The sequence below is a fragment of the Micrasema longulum genome, unplaced genomic scaffold (assembly GCF_059751315.1).
Source record: "Micrasema longulum isolate JH-2025_06_02 unplaced genomic scaffold, ASM5975131v1 h1tg002357l, whole genome shotgun sequence".
Classification (NCBI taxonomy): Eukaryota; Metazoa; Arthropoda; class Insecta; order Trichoptera; family Brachycentridae; genus Micrasema; species Micrasema longulum.
Window position 1 is genome coordinate 1,151 of NW_028279507.1, and position 20,366 is coordinate 21,516.

At 35.8% G+C, this 20,366-nt stretch overlaps 2 protein-coding genes across 2 annotated transcripts; one reads left to right on the plus strand and one right to left on the minus strand.

The window, feature by feature from the left end:
- Positions 1-561: 561 nt before the first annotated feature.
- LOC148272364 (uncharacterized) lies at positions 562-2,429 on the plus strand. The gene is made up of 2 exons (XM_088240138.1): positions 562-778; positions 2,280-2,429. The coding sequence occupies exons 1-2, from the start codon at positions 577-579 to the stop codon at positions 2,336-2,338; spliced, it is 261 nt and encodes an 86-aa protein (XP_088096264.1). The 5' UTR covers positions 562-576; the 3' UTR covers positions 2,339-2,429.
- A 693-nt stretch (positions 2,430-3,122) lies between these two features.
- LOC148272365 (vasotab-like) lies at positions 3,123-12,435 on the minus strand. The gene is made up of 3 exons (XM_088240139.1): positions 12,345-12,435; positions 4,567-4,740; positions 3,123-3,258 (listed from the first exon to the last, which is right to left on the minus strand). Exons 1-3 carry the CDS (start codon positions 12,370-12,372, stop codon positions 3,227-3,229), a joined length of 234 nt encoding a protein of 77 aa, XP_088096265.1. The 5' UTR covers positions 12,373-12,435; the 3' UTR covers positions 3,123-3,226.
- Between the last annotated feature and the right edge of the window lie 7,931 nt (positions 12,436-20,366).

The following is a 20,366-nucleotide window of genomic DNA, read 5'->3' on the forward strand; positions in this document are numbered from 1 at the left end:
AAGAAGCAGTTTAAAAAAATGGAAAATTGTTTTCAGGCGTTGCTTAGTATGTGAAATAATTCAGTCAGATGAATCTCTTCACAACAATAAAGGTTTCAGCTCTTTAACTTCACTCAATCAATTAAAATCAACAAATGGAAGAATTGAAGAAATATAAATGTTCAAACATAGGCAAAATGGTGAATGTTACACAGTGTGTAAAGTGGCCTCTTAAACCAGCCAATGACAAGTCATAAGCTCTGTAAACGCCTAGACTTCCGTATTCCCTTATTTAAGGTATTTTCCATCCCTGTTGTAATTTGTTAATCTATATAGGTAACTTCTCATAGCTCCGTGACCGGTAAAAACTTGAGTCGTTTCAAAAGTACTTTTATTATTTGTGTTAGATTCAAAACATAAGCAGGTTGGTGAATGTTACACAATGTGTAAAGTCCACTCGAACAAGCTAATGATAGGTCAGAAGCCGTGTAAATGCCTTACTTTCTCATCCCTTCTCGCAAATGTTTTTCCTCTCCGTTGCAAAAAAGTTGTTGTGTTATTTAAATAAAATAAACGTGAGACACTAATATTTTATTCATGTTTGGCCACCTTTTTCCTTTAGGTTTCTTAGTCCTCGCATACCTGGCTGCAGCCAGCAATGCTCAGGTTCCTGGCTGCCCACAGTTCTGCCCGCAGGTGGTAGATCCCGTCTGCGCCATTAACCCTAATACCCTCGACCTAAGGACGTTCAGCAACAGCTGCTACCTGTCGGTCTACAACTGCAATAACCCTAATGATGGTAAGGATTTCGCTGCATTAGGCCAGCCTACATAAAGGTTTAAGTAAATTGTGTCGACGGACGTAAATTTGCGGAAAATTTTAGAAGTAAAAGAGTTGTGTCTATGGGAACTGCTCAAGGATCAGTATTTGGACCAATTCATGTTTGTTATTACCAGTCAATTTAACAACAAAAATTAATTTAATTGTTCTTTTTACTCGAGATATCTATTCTAAAGAGGATTGTACAGAATAAGTTAATTAATATTTGTTACTCAATGGAAAATTATCTAAAATTTCGTTTGAAAAATTTGCAGATGATACTGCCATTGTAATAAGTCATTCAAATGTATAAATTGATCAAAAAATGCTTCAAGAAATTTTCTCAAACAACCCATCACGCCGTTCCAACTTTGCATACAGATCTCTCATCTACATTCATACATCTTCTTATGCACGCGCGCCGATTATTCCGACTATTGATATGCCCATCTTCAAGTATTTGTTAGATTTGGTCATGTCATGTCTTTCTCGGTCTTCTTCTATTTCTGCATTCATCAACGTCCGCATTGTAAATATTTTTGGCCGTCCTCTCGCTGTCCATTCGCTCTACATGTCCAAACCAAAGCAGAGCTCTTTTCTTGATTTTGTCAATAGTTCTTAACTCAGCCTCACATAATGTACGTATCTTAACATTTGTACATCTGTCGTCCATAGTTTTACCACACATTCGTCTGACAGATCGTATTTCGACAGCATTCACCCCATTTTCACCCTTCCAAGTTTATACTTCGCTCCCATACATCAGGGTCGGGACTAGGACTCCATTGTGAACTGCAAATTTTTGCCTCTTACGACATTAATTGTCTCTAATCATCATTCTCTTTTCGCATCTAATGGTGCATAGAGCACAGCATTGGTTCACCAATAGCTCTACATGTCCAAACCAGCGCAGACCTCCTTTCTTGATTTTGTCGATAATGCCTATCTCAGCCTTACATACTGTAGGGATTTCGACATTGGTGCATCTATCGTACATAGTTTTACCACACATTCGCCTGAGATATTGCATTTCGATAGCATTCAGCCTACTTTCATCCCGGTTTTTCCAAGTCTCTACTTTGCTTCAATACATCAGGGTCAGGACCAGGACTTTATTGTGAACTGATAATTTTGCCTCTTGCGACAAACATTTATTTTCCAACGTTGATTTAAGTGCACCGATCACTCTGTTCCCGGCACTCACCCTCCTTTCAATATCTTCGTCAGTCATTGATTCCTAGTAAACATACTTCCCAGATACACAAATTCCTCTACCAGTTTTAGTATAACCCCTTTCAAAACCATGACATTGGATTAATTGACATTCATCAGCAAATCGCCTCCCTGGCATACATCGTAGACTCTCGTTAGGAAATCACTGCATTAGACGGACAGACCGGCGTCGACCTAAAGATTGAAGTATGTTACGTCGACCTACGTAAATACGATGATGTCTTAAAGTTTTGTTTTTTCTCTTTCAGAATACATTTTCATTGGCCGAGGCAACTGCCCCGATGACACCGAGTATCCAGATTATTAATTATTCCAAGGACTTTTAATTTTAATAAAATCGTTAATCAATTTCCCAAGTAAAACAAATGAATGCTTCATAAAAAAATTCAACAACTAAATTGCATTTTTGTCATTCCTAGTTTTCTCTCTCCTCTCTCCTCTCTCTCTCCTCTCTCCTCTCTCCTCTCTCCTCTCTCCTCTCTCCTCTCTCCTCTTCTCTCTCTCCTCTCTCTCCTCTCTCTCTCCTCTCTCCTCTCTCCTCTCTCCTCTCTCCTCTCTCCTCTCTCCTCTCCTCTCTCCTCTCTCTCTCTCCTCTCTCCTCTCTCCTCTCTCCTCTCTCCTCTCTCCTCTCTCTCTCTCTCCTCTCTCCTCTCTCCTCTCTCCTCTCTCCTCTCTCCTCTCTCCTCTCTCCTCTCTCTCTCTCTCCTCTCTCCTCTCTCCTCTCTCCTCTCTCCTCTCTCCTCTCTCCTCTCTCCTCTCTCCTCTCTCCTCTCTCCTCTCTCCTCTCTCCTCTCTCCTCTCTCCTCTCTCCTCTCTCCTCTCTCCTCTCTCCTCTCTCCTCTCTCCTCTCTCCTCTCTCCTCTCTCCTCTCTCCTCTCTCCTCTCTCCTCTCTCCTCCTCTCCTCTCTCCTCTCTCCTCTCTCAACTTCACTTACATTTTCCATTCTCCAAAATGTTTTCCATCTCTGTTGTAATTTATTAACAGAAAATTTTTAATTATGTAATTCACCACTGTAATTGGGCCTTCTGGCCTGTTGTGGTGCAAAAATAAAATAAAATAAATATAAAATAAAAAATTGAAAAATAATATCAATGCTTGCCGATTTTTTTATTCATCGTCTTAAAATTGATTTAAAATATAATGTGTATGTGTGTGTATTTTTTGCTGGGTAGAATTTTCTTCGGGAAACAGAAATCAACACTCGCCCTCTTTTACAAAAGTGAATTCTGAAACAAAAAAATAATTTTAATATTCATTTTAGAAAATATAAATTTATTCGAAAAAGGCACGGTATTTGTAGTGCTAGTGTCCTCGAATTTTATACGAGTATTATTTTCACTATAACTTAATAAATTGAACTGATTTCAATATATATATATATATATATTACAAAGTAATGCCTAGTAGGCGAAGACCCTTACTAAGGCAGACTTATATATATGTATGTACATTTATTTATCTCCATATTGTCGGTTTCATTAGTTTTTGTCCAACAGACCATTTTCAACGAAATTGAGTTAAGTGTACAAGGCCAAGTGTATGTTTAATGAACAGTCATCGCTTTCCTTTGGAATAATTGGATGGGGGGAACTTACAACAATCATATTAAACCATTAGAAACTGTTCAAAAATTTATCTTAAAAATAATGCTTCACAAAAATCGCACTTTTCCCTCTTTCCAATTGTTCCAAGAAGCTAAACTTTTAGACTTAAGACAAATATATTGTTTTCAATGTTTAAAATATACATTTAAGAACCAAAATTTATTTACAAGTAATTCAAATAGATCAAGTCATTTTTTAATTACTATAAAAAAATGCCATATTATCTTAAACAGAATATTTTATTTTTTCTTAAACGGAATATTTAATTTTATTTTTGTCTGTTGAACAGCCTACCGAGAGAGGTGGATCTTATCAATTCTGGGATTCCCAGTTTAAGACTCTTCATCTCTAACTATGTATCATAATGTGTTTAAGAGACTTGTTTGTCATTGTATATTTTAGTGAAACACACTATAAACTATTCTAGTGTAAAAATACCTTAATAAATAAATATTTCGTATCAACCATGTCAAAAATCAAACCCGAGACCTCTTGCATGGCAGGCAAACGTGCTGATCACTACAAATAAAGATCACTCTTCAAGACCATCGGAATAAATCCAACCTTCTAGTCCTATTTAAAATTCTCAACTCACTCTTTGATGCGCCTGAACTACTGAGCTCAATAAAATTAAATATCCCAACTAGAAACCTCAGACAAAACTTACTCGTTCATACCGATAACCATAGAACTAAGTATGGTTTCCATTGCCCTATGCCCAGAATTCTAAGATCTGCCAACAAACATACCAGTCTTGATTTCTTTGATAACAAGTTGTCTTCTTTCGAACGATCACTGAATCAAATTCAATTATAAACACCTCTCTCCCGCTTCCACTTCCACAAAGTCTAATTTATACCATTGAGTCTTTCTTCTTTTTTCATAATTAGGCGTTTACATAAATAAATAAACAATAATTTTTATAGTTACTGTTATTAGGTTCCTTGCAATTCCTAGCATTAAGGAAGCAGGCGTTTCCAAATACTTCCTTATTCCCAGCTGCATCCATTGCACATTGCGGCGCGTGATTAAGGGGGCAAATGGCTGGGCAGGGCTCTGCATCCTCAGCTTTCGACGATGCCGAAATAGCCAGCACTACAAAACCTGAAAGCAGAATATAAATATTTTTCATCAATGGATAAATTCAGTGGTTATTTTTTTCAAAAAAGTAACCAGCTCTTATGCTTGAAGAGTGACGTACACTGCTATAGTTATTTAGCAATTTGAAGTTATGTACTTTCAAATATTAGGTTGGGGAAAAGGTAATTTCGTATTTTTCGCTTTATTTCAATGCTTTATAAAAAGTGCTACAGTCATCCGATATAAGTCAAATATGCGCCGTTCTGTTTGATAATTTGCTGTCAACGAGAATTCAACTTCATAATACCCCTCTTGTAGAAGCCCTTGTCCCTTTTGGCAAAAAACTCGGACAACCAATTTTAACAGGCTTCTATTGAGGCCAAATTTGTACCCTCAAGCGCGTTGGCCATATATAGAAACAGGCGGTATTCACTTAGAACCAGGTTTGGATTATAGGGTGGATGCATAAGAACTTCCCATCCGAGCTCCCGGAGCGTCTGGCGGGTCATCAAAGATGTGTGCGGCCTTGCGTTGTCCTGACGAAATACGATTCCTCTCCTATTCACCAATGCTGGCTTCTGGTCAATCTCCAGCTTCAAACGGTCGAGTTGATTACAGTAGAGGGCAGAATTGAGCGTTTGGCCATAGAGGAGCAGCTCATAGTAGAGAAATCCCTGCCAATCCCACTAAACACACAGCGACACCTTCCTGGCCGATCACGATCTCTGCCACTTAAAATTGTCGTAAGTGACCCACTTTTCATCACCAGTCACCATCCGCTTCGGTAATGGGTCGATTTTGTTGCGAATCAGCAGAGATTCGCAAATAGAAATTACTTTTTCCCCAACCTGATATTCATTATAAACAATGTTTTGAGTTGGTCCAATTTTTTGTAAAAAAGGACTGGATTCCAACCCCTAGGGAGCTGTTAATATTAACATATTACAAAAGATTTATGTTTGTAAGTGAAAATTCTTGAAGGAAGTTCATTGTAATTTATTATTTAAATAAAACACGAGTGATACTTTAATCCACAAATTTGGAATATCCAGTGACCGGTTTCATCGCTTTTGCGGCATCTTCGAGACTGGTATCTTTATTAAAAAGCTAAATGTATTTATACGGAACACAGGTAAGGATAGATAATTCAAAGTTATATGTAAGTAAATTAAATAAAGTTATTATTATCTTAAGGATCGTTATCAACAAATTTTCTTTGGGTCAACTAATGAATTGATATAATGCTATTTTAATGAGTTTAAGTATTCTATTGTCTTCACTTTCGGGTTATTCTCTGCATTTGAAATTAGAATGTACTTTCCTCACCTTAAGTTTTGTCTCTGCATACGGGTATTTGAAATTAGAATGTACTTTCCTCACCTTAAGTTTTGTCTCTGCATACGGGTATAAGTCTAAAGACTTTTCGGTGGGACACATTTTTTTTTACGACAGGTTTATGTTACATTTATTTTATTTATATTTCACAGATTTATTTATAAACAGGCACTATAAAGTATCTAGAAGATATTTCTTCAGTTCTTTTTTTTATATTCGAAGATTTTTCATGTTAATGATGGTTTGTGGGAGATCATTGAACAATCTTGGAACAACGCAATTTAATGTTCGCTCTCCGAAGTAATTTGTAATTCGGGGCACAGACAGGGAGCCCTAAGTTTTTAATCTAGTGTTGTGAGTGTGGGAAACTCTTTTTTTTATATTCCGGATCAATAAAGTGATCTACAATCAATTTGTAGTCACAAAGTTGTTTAACCGGCAGGACATTACAGAATTTAAAATATACACCTTCGCCCATATGGTTCGCCTCACGGATTATGCTATCCGGTACAATCCCCCTCAACAGTCTCACCTGCATATCATAAATTTTACCCAGATGAGACCGGAAGGTGAGACCCCAGGTCCAGACACGCACTCCGTAAGATATAATGGATTCAATGAGCGAGGTATATATGTATCTTAACGTTTTGAAAGGTAGTATGCTTTTAATTTCATAAATCACTTTGACCACGTATTGTATTGTCCTCGTGTGAACGCTACTGAATAGATGTTCCACGTATATTTTAATGCAAACATAATACTCTTAATAACAAAAATATCCCAATTACATGAACGAACCGGAAACAATTTTATTTTGGTGTTTTTGAACGCTCGTCAACAAAATTATTATTGATTCTTCACAATCAAATTAAGCAATATGTTTCATGGCTATGAGTTTTTACCTTCATTTTGATTATTCACAATGTGAGAACGTCAAATTGACCGGAAAGTTCAATGACGTAAACCCGCAATTAGTTCACAAATCAGAAAACTACCTTGAAAAAAATTACAGAAACAGGATTCGAAAATTTCATGATATTTTGGTTTTTGGGATGATTTTTTAGGCTGACTGACGTGGCCACTCCCTGTAGTATCTTTATGGGCCGCGTTAATTTATTCTTCATGTCTCCATGGACATTGTTCTTATGTAGACGGATGTTTTATGAGCAATACTGTAGGTCTTGCTGAATATGTTGTATTGAATTCATTATGTGCGATATTCAGAGCGGTTTTATGAATGAAAGATAATGTATAGATCAAATCTTTGCTTTACGAAACATGACAGAATTTTTTCTGCGCACTCGTCGATCTGCAAAAAGCGTTTGATACAGTTGAACGAGAAAAATTATGGAACGTGTTATCGGAGTAGGGAGAGAGCGGAAATCTGACACGGGCTATTGCTTCTCTGTATAAAGACAGCACAGCATGTGTTAAGGTAAATGGATCATACACTTCATGGTTTGACATTCATAAAGGAGTCAAACAGGGATGTATGATGTCACCATGGCTGTTCAAATTGTATATCGATAACTGCATGGAAGAACTGAAAGGCTTAAAAATGGGAGAAAAAATTAAAAGATTTAACTGTTAATTGTCTTTCGTATGCTGATGATGCCGTGCTTCTTGCTAACAACAGAGAGAAACTGCAATTTTTGGTAACAAAAGTCTACGATGTATGCGAGGGAAGCAATTTGCTGGTAAATGTCGATAAATCGAATGTGATAGTTATTGAAAGAAATGAAAGTATGACTAAATGTGAAATCACTGTGAGTGGAGTTATACTAAAACAGGTAGAGGAATTTGTGTATCTGGAAAATATGTTTACCAGGGATGTAATGATTGAGAAAGATATTAAAGGAGGGTGAGTGCCGCCGGGAACAGAGTGAACGGTGCACTTAAATCAACCTTGGCTTTGTTGTATTTCATTTTTACGGTACGTTTTTGCAAACTTTTATTTATCATATCGGCCATTTAACAACATCAAAAACATTATTAATATTTATTTATTTTATATACGGCCTAAGCCAATTACAACAGTTACACGAAGAAACATAAATACAAGAAACTGCATAAAACTATGGAGCAAAGACAAAAAAGAGTAATAAAATAATGGTATACAATATATTCACAAACACAGGTATAAAACTTCGAGCTAAACCATGCCAATCCAACTTCGTCCCACACTGTTTAAGTCGCGAAGAGATCTACGAAAAGCCGAAAGATCTATCTCAAAGAATTGCAAGTCGTGTGACGAATTGACTAATCTACACATTCTGGACATTGGGGCATAAAAAAAAAGTTGCTCTTTGAAGATTGAATAAATAGCAGATTTTGACTTCTGGTGACACAATTGGGAACATGAAAAGAAATTGACTGCAACAGAGATGGGACATCACTTATAGCATTAAGTATTTTGAAAATGCATATAAGGTCCATCTCAGTTCTACGTCTCTCCAATGAAGACAGATGGAGAGATTGCTTTATTTCAAAATGGGAATAATTACCCCTTTGTAATCCGAGCTAGCATGCCACTTTTCTTAGAAAACGGTGTTGGATAGACTCGATATTAATGATGGGAATAATCGAGATATTTAGATAATCGAATACAAGCATTCGAGACATGCAAATAATCGAATTCAAACATCGAATCAATCGATTTTTTTTACCGTGAAATGTAAGAAAACGGCAAAAAAAAAAAATAGCATTGGTAACGGTTGGGTGGGGGCATAAAAAAATACAAGTGTAATAACACAAAGTACTTCAAAATAATTATGAGGAAGTTCAGCTCTACGGGAAATTTGAAATAAAACATGTTTTATTACGCACGGTAAAAATTAGAACGACAAATTGTAAATTTCTTGAAAATGTATGAAAAAAAGTTCGCCAAAATCAACCAATAATATAACGTTGTGATAGTTATATGTCGGCCTCGTGGTGTAATGGTCAGCGTGTTTGCCTACCATGCAAGAGGTCTCGGGTTCGATTTCCGACATGGTTGATTTGAAATATTTATTTATAAGGGTGTTTTCACACTAAAATATTTCATAGTCCCTGGACTGGTATCTGAAGCGTAAGACTGATCATCTGACCTTCATGTAACACAAAATGATCAAAATACGCTGCGATTTATTTATTATTTATTGTGGATAACTTATATAGCGCCATTTTCGTAATAAAATACCTCAAGGGCGCTTTACATGGTGATTCTACTGTTAAGTTAATTTAATTGAAGCTTTAAATTTGTAATTTGATTAAAATAATTTATTTTGTTGTCACGTGCTACGGATTTATTCAAATGATTTAGAGAACAAGTGGGTTTTAAGTTTTTTCCGAAACATTACTTCACTTTCACAGCCTCGCACCTCTGCTGGGAGAGCATTCCATGCCATAGGGCCTGCGACCGCAAATGCGCGCTCACCAAATTTAGTGCGCTGTTTGCGTAGAGGTATAATAACTTTTCCTCTCGCCGTAGACGTAGCTGATCTAAGCGTGAGACGCCTGTCAGCTAGTTCATCTGGAATGCATAGTTCCCTTAGATATTCCGGAGCCGAGTTGTGCAGTGACTTATACATAAGCCAACAGAGTTTGTATTCGACCCTCTGTGGAAAACGTAGCCAGTGTAGTTCCCGAAGTAGTGGAGTGATATGACTGAACTTAGAGATTCCGAAAATAAGTCTCGCTGCGGCATTCAATACAGATTGTAGGCGAGTCATTTTGTTCATTGGTAGACCTGCATAGATACCATTACAATAATCGACTCTAGACACTACAAACGCATTTATTAATTGACGGGCGGCATCAACCGGCAAATTTTTGCGTATGCATTTAATTTGTCTCAGCTGGTAGAAGCATGAACTTATCGTTCTACTAATTTGAGCGTCAAGAGATAGGTCAGAATTGAGTAAAACTCCCAGTAGTTTAACGGTGGGTAGAACGGCACTCCCTACATTGGGTAGAGCCGTATCCTGGATCAAATTCTGTCGTCTGGCTGAAGCCACCCACAGTTGTTCAGTTTTTGATGGGTTTTATGTTAGTCTGTTTTCAGCCATCCAGTTTCCTATTTTCTTGATGCATCCATCAATTAAATTGACAAGCACACTTCTCTCGCCTGGTTTGCAATAAAAATAAATCTGCGTATCATCTGCATAGCAGTGCGACCACAATCCACATTCTTTGATAATGTTCTCTATATCTTTAGTGTAAAGGAGATAGAGAAGTGGTCCGAGTACTGACCCTTGAGGCACTCCTGTAGACACCCGAAAGTTGGTTGAGCTTTTACCCTGGAACACGACTGCATATTCTCTTTTATTAAGATATGAACTGAACCACATATGTGCCTGATCACGGATACCATAAGTTTTCTCCAGACGTTCAAGCAAAATATTATGGTCTACAGTATCAAATGCAGCACTCATGTCCAGAAGAGCCATCAACACCAGATTACCAGAGTCCACCGACGTTATAATGTCAGACAGTACTCTTATCACTCCCGTCTCCGTGGAATGAAAACGTCGGTATGCCGATTGCCTTACCGAAAATAAAGAATTCCGCTCGATATAGTTAACGAGCCTGTGAGAAACTATTTTTTCTAGTATTTTTGATACGATGGGAAGATTTGAAATAGGGCGAAAACTGGAAAGATCTTCCACATCTAGTTGGGAATTTTTTAAAAGTGGAGTTACATTTGCTTTTTTTATGGCTCTCGGAACAATGCTGCGCTCCATGGATGTATTAAATAAATCTGTTAAAAATGGAGCTAATACGTTAATGCATTTTTTCAAAAGCCATGTTGGCATCGGATCTAATATACATTGTTTGTTGGGTAATGCTGCAACAATTTTTTTAACCTCATTTATAGACGTTGGTTCAAATTTACTGAATTTTTGAAGGGCATTATCTAAAATTACAGGTTTTTTCGCTGAACTACACGCCAGTCTGATTTTTTCGACTTTATTTGTAAAAAAGTCGGCAAAATCAGTGGCAGTAGCGCTTGTGTTAGATGTCTCTGCTATACAGTCACCACGAACAGATTGAAGGCTTCGCCAGAGTTGTTTTGGAGACTTTTTCTGTTCAGTGATTTTTGTACACCAGAAACTAGATTTTATTTCTTTTATAAATGTCCTATAAGAGGCTTGCATATCTAACCATATTGATTGGTTTACCAATACAGTGCCCTATGCACCATTAGGTGTGGAAAGGGAATGATGATGACGATGATAGTTATCCTATTTCCTGGAAACAAACTAACAGACGTGAACTTAACACGTCACGCGCAGAGTAATTTCAAAATAAAATCAAAATCATAGTGCTGATGATACGACACATAAAAATGTTAAAAGTTGTGAATGTTTACCCGTTTACCACATGTCGGAATTCATATCTCGATTGTCTCGAAATGTCAAGTCCGAAATCATATTCCGATTGTCTCGAAATCTCAAGTCCGAAATCACATTTCGATTTTCTCGAAATCTCAAGTCCGAAATCATATTTCGATTGTCTCGAAATGTCAAGTCCGAAATCATATTTCGATTGTCTCGAAATGTCAAGATCGAAATCATATTTCGATTTTCTCGAAATCTCAAGTCCGAAATCATATTTCGATTGCCTCGAAATGTCAAGTCCGAATTCATATCTCGATTGTCTCGGAAAACCATTTCGAATGAATTCACTCGAGATATCTCGATTATTTTTCCGATTAGTACGAGTGAACTCGATTAGTTGTAAGCATTTCGAAATGTCTCGATCTTTTTAATAATCGAATGTTTCGATTATTTTAATTCGATTCTTCCCACCATTACTCGATATGGTCAATATGAGTCCTGTAGAATGGAGACCAAATAGGAGAAGCGTATTCTAGATGGGGTCGAACTAGTGAGCAATAAAGAGTTTTGATGGTATTAATATTTTTGAAGTCCGCCGTCACTCTATTGATAAAACCGAGAAGTTTGAGAGATTTGTTTACAATATTATCAATGTGTTCACGATAGGAGAGTTTACTATCTAAAGTAATGCCGAGATTCTTTATTGACGAAACCATTGAAAGGGAAATATTTTTTTTTGTTTGTAGTTGAATTGTATAGGTTTTTTTCGTCGCGAGAAGGATATTATTTTTCAATGTCAATGTTGAGTTGAAGACAATTGATGTCGCACCATTAATTAAAACAATTAATATCGTGTTGAAAAAGAAGACAATCATTTGGAGATTCACTAAATTTGAGTATCTTGTTGTCATCAGATAAAACATAATAAAAAAGTACAAAAAAATATAATAATTCTTAAATTTGAGTACTTACATAGGGTTATAGACAGGAAGGTCTTCATTGTATGGTAGATAAGCAACGTATAAAAATATTTTGGCTTTTGATTTATTTATAGACAAATCCACATCAAAATATAGATAATACTGTCAGATAAAGTGTTTCTCAAACTATTATTATTCGTTATTATTATTTAAAGCATTAACTAATCAATTACGAGGTGTGGCAGAAAAGTAATGAGACTGGCAACACTGCAAGCGATCTGGCAACACTGCGTTGTTGCCCTTTATAGAGCACGTGTATCAGTAACCTCCCATAGCCCAGTGAGAGTTTCAATTCATTACGTTAAACACGTGATTTTTGTGGCTGCTATTAGTGAAGTTGTGTTTTTTTTTTTTTTTATTTTTTTATTTTTGTTTTTTTACAATAAACATAATAATAAAACAGAGTATAAAAAAAGCATAATAACATAGTAATGAAATACATATTAATAGAAAAATAGTAATCAAAAAAATCCCACAAAGGCATGGCCTGTTCGTGGGTATACAAGAAAATGTTAATGAATTTTTGCTCCTATAATAAATAATGGACAGTTATAATATTTTTGTGCAACATAAGAAAGAAAAAAACAAATATCCTGTAAAAGATAATATGGTATTTTTTTATAGTAATTAAAAAAGGAAATAAAAAATACTTTAAAAAAACACAGAAATATTCCGTATTATCAAAGGGCAACAAAATAAATAATAGAAAAAAGAGTTCATATCTTTAGTTTGAATTCAAGATAGTGCATTTTTTTTAAAAGAAGGAAAATTTTGAAAGTTTGGAATCAATGAAATATATAATTAAATTTAATTTATAATTTGGTTGTGTGTCACGCAAAATGGAACAGCGGAATTTAGAGAAACGTTGTGCCATTAAATTTTGTGTTAAGCTTGGAGAATCGGCAAATGTGACGTTTGAAAAGTTAAAACATGCCTATGGGGAACATTCTTAATCCCGAGCACAGGTTTTTCGGTGGCACAAACCATTTTTGGAAGGCAGAGAACACGTTGAAGACGATCACCGTTCAGGGAGGCCTTCAACTTCAAAAACCGACGAAAACATCAAACGTGTGAACACTCTTGTGAGATCAGACCACCGGTTAACATTAAAAATGTTGAGTGAACAATTAAATTTAAACCGTTTTACCGTTCATCAAATTTTGACTGAACATTTGCAGAAGTAGATTCGAAAAAACAAGTGTCTTGATCTTCTTGACAGAATCGCTAATGATCACAGGTGATGAATCATGGATTTTTTAATACGATCCTGAGACCAAGAGGAATGGCACACTGCAAACTCTCCTCGACCAAAGAGAGCTCGAATGAGCAAATCGATAATCAAATCGATGCTGATTTGTTTTTTGACAGAAGGGGAATCGTCCATAAAGAATTTGTTCCTCCAGGACAAACCGTAAACCAAGTCTTTTAAAAGACGTCCTTGAAAGTCTCAGAAAAAGGATCATTCGCGTGAGACCAGACATTGCAGGCAAATGAAAGCTCCATCATGACAACGCCCCATGTCACACTGCCCTCTCCATAACAGAATTTTTGACCTCTTGAGGTATTTCTGTGGTCCCCCATTCACCTGACCTCAGTCCCTGTGACTTCTTCCTTTCCCCTAAACTAAAAAATGTCCTCAAAAGACGTCATTTCGGGACGTGAGAAAATATTCAAAAGAGTGTAACAGACATGCTATAGACCATACCGGTTGAAGACTTCCAGCGCTGCTGCCAACAGTGGGAACAACGTCTTCATCGGTGTGTAGTTGCCCAAGGGAAATACTTTGAAGGAGATAACATTGATATTTGAAAAAAAAAAAATGGTAATAAAAAATCTGTCTCATTACTTTTCTGCCACACCTCGTACTTAACTAATTTTATTCCACTATTTTATTGCCCTCGTTTGTCTTTGTTATGTTATTTTTGTTCAATTTTGTTGCAACAGAGAAAGAAACATCTTTGAGGAGGAAATACGGAAGTCTAGGCACTTACTTATTTATTTATATATACGCCCAATGGGCATTTTTATGGACACATTTATACATAGAAAAATATTATAACAATATTAGAAAGACTCAATGGTTTATAGTAGACTTTGTGGGAGTGGAAGCGGGAGAGAGGTGTTTATAATTGAATTTGATTCAGTGATCGTTTGAAAGAAGACAACTTGTTATCAAATAAATCAAGACTGGTATGTTTGTTGGCAGACCTAAGAATTCTGGGCAATGAAAACCATAGTTAGTTCTATGGTTATCGGTATGAAAGAGTAAGTAGGACTTATGTCCTGTCATATACTGGTTTGATTGGGCAAGGAGCAGAAACCATTATCGTGTGGGTGAGATTAATCCGGCTAAACCAACTCCCCTACTAGGAAACACCTGACAACATTTTTTAAATTTTTATACTTTTTCTTATACCAGTTTTGAGTATGTCCAAAATATTGCAACAATGTTTTGAGTATGTCCAAAATATTGCAGACAGGCAAAATATCCTCTTTTTGCGAAGTGTAATATCGTATGTGCATTTTTACGAAAACCGCAAAACATTTAAAGTTTTTAGTAAGCTTATTTTTGTACCTCAGAGGCAGACGGATGCAAATCCACACGTCAAAGGTTCAACAAAAGCCTAAAGAATCTACTTTCTCTAAGTGATTTATAATAACTTAAAGCATTAATTTGTATTTTCAGTATCTTGATTTATTTATTTTTCATTATAAGACTCACATTTCTTTAATATCAATGGACATGATCATAAACTGGATACGAAAATCGAAATGACATTTTTTTTTTTTTAATCGGTGTATATTTAGATTTACAGTTGAAAAAAATATATCCAAATCCTTCTCATGTAAAATCACGTTTTCGAGAGCACGATTTTCCTGTTACTTTGACAAGAGTCTATTATGTATTTTTTTATTTTTAAAATAAATGAATTGAATTGAATCTGAGTCAGTATAGGATTTGTTCCACATAAATTAATTAAATTTAAATTTTAAAAAAATAAATAATAATAATAATCTGGGTCTTTTTAGTATTTATATTAAGATTAAGAGCAATAAGTAATAGATTGTACATATCAAAATATTATGTCCCTGTTAATACTTTACGAATTATTTATTTATCTCTCTCTGAATCAATTATACGATACGCCATAACTTCCTGGGGGTTATCAAGTGAAACTAATATTAATTTTATTCAAACCTTGCAAAATTCTATGATCAAATTGCTACTACATAAAGATGTATACCGCCAGAGACACAATATTTCAATATCATTGATGTATAAATCTGTAAATAAATTATCTGTTAGGGCTCTACTTTGGTACAAATTAATTTGTCAGCATGCGTCGCACTCCGAGTATAAACTCAAGTTGGTACATGATTACAACAGCAGGTTTACTAGTATGGAAGGGCTAGCTGTTCCTAGATACTGCAATAAATATGGCAAAAGGACACTGCAATACAGTATACCTAAAATATTTAATATGTTACCAAACAATATTAAAAATACTGAGTTAAATACAGGAGTTCGACGTTTGCTCAAATTATGGTTATTAGAAAAAAGTTTTTTGTATTAGTGATAGTTTTTAATTTTTCAAAATGTAATCTGTAATTGTTTTTCAAGTAAAATTATTGTTAATGTAGGCTAAGTGTAAATAATTAATGTAATTTATAAGAACCTGCTGACGAGTTGTATGTATGCAACTCAGCAGGACTTTAATTTAAGAATTTTTTGTAAATATTTTTGAAAAATAAATAAAAAAAAAAAATAAAAAAAGAAACAGATGCGCCCTTTCTTGCAAGAAAGGGTCTGTCAAATAAATCCTCACAAATTTAAAATATTTTAGAATCCGTGGAAAATAATCTTGAAGCTTGATTGAAGATAAATATTTGATTAGAAATACCCGTTCAATATGGCATGTCTATTTTAACAGATTCCCGGTAATAACACATCACTGCTAACTTGCTTTGTCAATATTTTCTATGAATATTTGTTTTTATATTTTTTTAATGCATTTAATCGTCTATATTAAAATAATCGCGACATGGGGCAAAGTCTAAAGAGATCGAAAAAGATTGTGGCCCACCAAGATGTGAACCTCCATAGTTTCGTCTGTTCGAATCTTAAGGATTTTCTGAAGAGACCACAAAAAGGTACGAGGCTCTAAGCAGCATCAAAGAAACCGTGCAACTGTTAAACACGTATTGGAAAGAAGTGCATAATAGATGTGTGGCGCCTCCGTCATAAACAATCCTCAAGGACCTACCGAGGAGCGAAACCACGCAAGCGAACGCAGCTCGTTAAGTTACCAGCCTGCGGTTCGATACCCAGCCGGAAATAGAGGGCGACCAGAACAAAGGCTATAAAAGGCGCGGAGTTCAAGGCCCGTCCTTCTCTCCTTGTCCGAAACTCGACTGCCGTACTTCCTCACATAAAATTAGTCTTCTATAAAACACGTGTTAGATATAAATTCGAAGTAAGTTAGATTTCATTGAACGTGTAATAAAATATCTTTGTATTACACGCCAGTTTTCTTATAAAATAAATAGTGTTGTCCATGTAAGTAAGCCGTTCTTATTTCTTGTGTGATAATATATATGTGAATCCTTTTCCCCGCCACCTTCTGAAAAGAACGTAGTAGGGTGTTGAGCGAGAGGCCATAAGGCACCGACGGGACCGATTGCAGGCTCCAGCAGGGAGGCGAGGCCCCGAGCGGACGGATGCAGGTAAAAAGGACGATTGCCTAATCCTACCTCACGCACGTGCCTGTGCGTATAAAAGTTACACACAGCGTGTACAGAGAGACCCCGACAGGTAAGCCAAAGGCCACGACCCCCACAGATGTAATAAAATTAATTTATTTTTGATAATTGTACAAATAAAATTTGGACAGCAAATAAACTAGTGCATAAACATTTAATCTCCCTTACTTCTTTATAACACTTTCACAACCCTTGCGCTCCAAAACATGATACCGAGAATTCCATTTAAATTTCTAATCATGGTATTTCGCTTCGCTCTTCCCAGAAGAGAAAACTTTCCATTCCTCGGCATACCACCATCCATTCCATCTGCCAGTCTGTAGCACTAACTATGCACAACACTCTTTCCTCTATCGTTCTTGCTCAAACTATAATGATTTTTTTCTTCTATTGATAAATTTAACATGCCCTTAATTTATTCAAAAATAAAATAAGACTCATTATTTCTGGCTGCGAGCTGCGATACGCTCCAACTTGCTGTTTAATGATGCTAATGTACAAGTCACTGCACAACTCTGCTCCAGAATATCTAAGGGATTTCTGCATTCCAGATGAACTAGCTGACAGACGTCTTACGCTTAGATCAGCTACATCTACGTCGAAAGGAAAAGTTATTATATTTGGCGAAGGTGCATTTGCGGTCGCAGGCCCTACGGCATGGAATGCTCTCCCAGCAGAAATCCAAAACTGTGAGAGTGAAGTGATATTTCGGAAGAAACTTAAAACCCACTTGTTCTCCAAATCATTTGAATAAATTCTATGAAAAAGTACATTATTTTTCTTAAATTAAAAAGTTAAAATTAAAATTATATCTTTATATAATCACTTTGTAAAGCGCCCTTGAGGTATTATATTACGAAAATGGCGCTATATAAGTTATCCATAATTATTATTATTACACACACCTAAACACTTACTCCATCACCAAAGTACTTTCGAAACCCAACTTTTTATCGGACACGCGGCTATGAGAAGTTACCTGTATGGGTTTAAATCAAGGAATGATGACTATTGTCCACGCGATAATATTTCTTCGTAGAGTATCGACCATCTGTTATTTCAGTGCCCATTTTTCAGTTTACAATGCCATAATCTTGAAGCAGAATGCAGGAAAGATGGAATATCCTTAACAGATACCTACATACACTGTAGTTTTATTTTATTTATTTTATTTGACACTTTATTTACATTTTTCTTTTTTTTAAATAAAAACCTTTATTAAAACATTTGCTACTCACACATGCATTTGCTCACACATGAAACGTGATCTCATCTTGTTTCTTAAAGATCCTAGCAGTATTTCTACACGTTTAAACGACTCAACACGGCATAGTTAAATTCAAGTTGGGAGCTGCGTACTGAGCGACGTCTACAAAGAAACTAATGAGTCTACACTTTTATGAGTAGTTTAGTCACCTTGTGTTTGATGCGCGTATGCGGTTTCTGGACTATTCTTAATTCTATGGTGCCTTATCTTCCATATATATAATTAAAAACAGCTGTTATTTTTAATCAGTTCGGTTTTTTCATGTTTTTATTTTCGTTTTTCAGTACAAATTATTGACCAACTCTTATTTTGACCAGTCTGTTTTTTGGTTGGCTGGAAGAAATTGCTTTCAGCAATAAGTCCGCAAAAATATTTATTCTTTGTGCTTGAAGTTTTAAAAAAAAAAAAATCAAAAACAAAATAAGCTAAGTTAACTAATAAACAATATACATATCGCTAGTCCAAAGCAACAGTGAGATATCTCTAAATATCATGTTCTGACATAATCTTACTTGGAAGCAGTCGCGTGCACAGAGTTTTCAACTAGGGTAGGCAGTAGAAAAAAGTACGTTTTATATAGTATAAGTACCTAATCAATCTTACCAAACAGTTTCCTTCACTAGTCACATTAGTTTGAATCACTATGCTGTAGGTAGTTAATATTGAAATTACCTAAGCTACATCAAATATCCAAATAAATGCTAAATTTATATGATATATTTCTTATTTTTAATATAATTTATATAATATATTGCTACGAAATCCTTCTTTTGAATATTTTTATATTTTCATTTATTACGGTTGCTACACTCGAAATTAAATCATTTTGGACTCTATTTGATATTCTCGTAAATGCACTACTAGATAATTGCAAGTGATTTTCCAAGATACCGACATATTAAGCTAGCAAATCAATAAGTTCCAAAAAATTACTTTTTTTTTTTTTTAAATGAACGCGATACAAAAATACTCTCGATTGTATAATTTTATAACAGAAACCAATTTGAGGTTATTTATTCGACATGACGGTCTTTTATTAAATACTAATCGAAAAAAACGCTAGATGTCAGTAACGTATTCGTTTGTTCTTTCTAAAACAATGTACCTACCAACGTTCAAAAAGCACTGCCTACTAGCTTACACATACACGCGTAATTACAACTGAAATCAAACCCACACATACACATATCGTTTCCGCATCGCGTTATGTTCATATGGAAGAAAAGGGCATTTGTAGTTCGTGCTTCTCCCGACCCAGGCCGATAGCGGCGCGCTGATCGGTACAATATATTACTTAACCAAATTATCTCTGGCGCGTTTTTCAAATTTTAAAAATAGTTACTAATATTTTTGATATTATTTTCTGCTATTATTTTAATGAAATTCTAGTAGGGTAGGCACTGCTTATATGCCTTTATGGAACGCACGCCACTGCTTGGAAGTGTGCAAAAGGTCTGACTGAATTAAATGATTTGAAGTAGATTGTGAATACTATATTTTGACAAAGTATGTTAACTTGAGGTGCCTTGTCAGATCCCCGACGTTAGCGATCACTACAGCGAAAGCATCTCTGTCCTGCGCTACTCCGCAGCCAGGACAACTGCTTATTGTATGTATTCGCCGTAGTGATTCCTGAGAAAAGATGACCAGAGTGGTTTCCCGTTGCTTTCTATGGTGGATTTTTCTGTCGGGGTTACTTTCCCTAAGCTGGATGGTTCTGGTTTGCAGGCGCCAGAAACTCGCCTTTCATCCTCTCGTTATCTGCTGCGATCACACCGTTATGAGTGTGATCCCATTGTCCGGGGTTCGCGACGTGGACGCTAACGAGTAGGACTAGTCAGTAGTGTTGCCGGTGGAATGCGACTGGGCGTTTGCAGCATTTTATAAAATCACACCATCCAGCAAGATGTGACTCACTGTGACCCTACTTACAGTTTGAACCCCAGTATGTTAACTATATAACTTAAATATTTTGTTATTTGAAAA

Coding starts and splice junctions, on each gene's coding strand:
- LOC148272364 (XM_088240138.1), top strand. CDS start 577: ATGTTTGGCCACCTTTTTCCTTTAGGTTTCTTAGTCCTCGCATACCTG. Junction 779..2,279: donor CTGCAATAACCCTAATGATG/GTAAGGATTTCG, acceptor TTTCTCTTTCAG/AATACATTTTCATTGGCCGA.
- LOC148272365 (XM_088240139.1), bottom strand. CDS start 12,372: ATGAAGACCTTCCTGTCTATAACCCTAT. Junction 4,741..12,344: donor CTTCCTGTCTATAACCCTAT/GTAAGTACTCAA, acceptor TTCTGCTTTCAG/GTTTTGTAGTGCTGGCTATT. Junction 3,259..4,566: donor TTGCAAGGAACCTAATAACA/GTAACTATAAAA, acceptor TTTTTGTTTCAG/AATTCACTTTTGTAAAAGAG.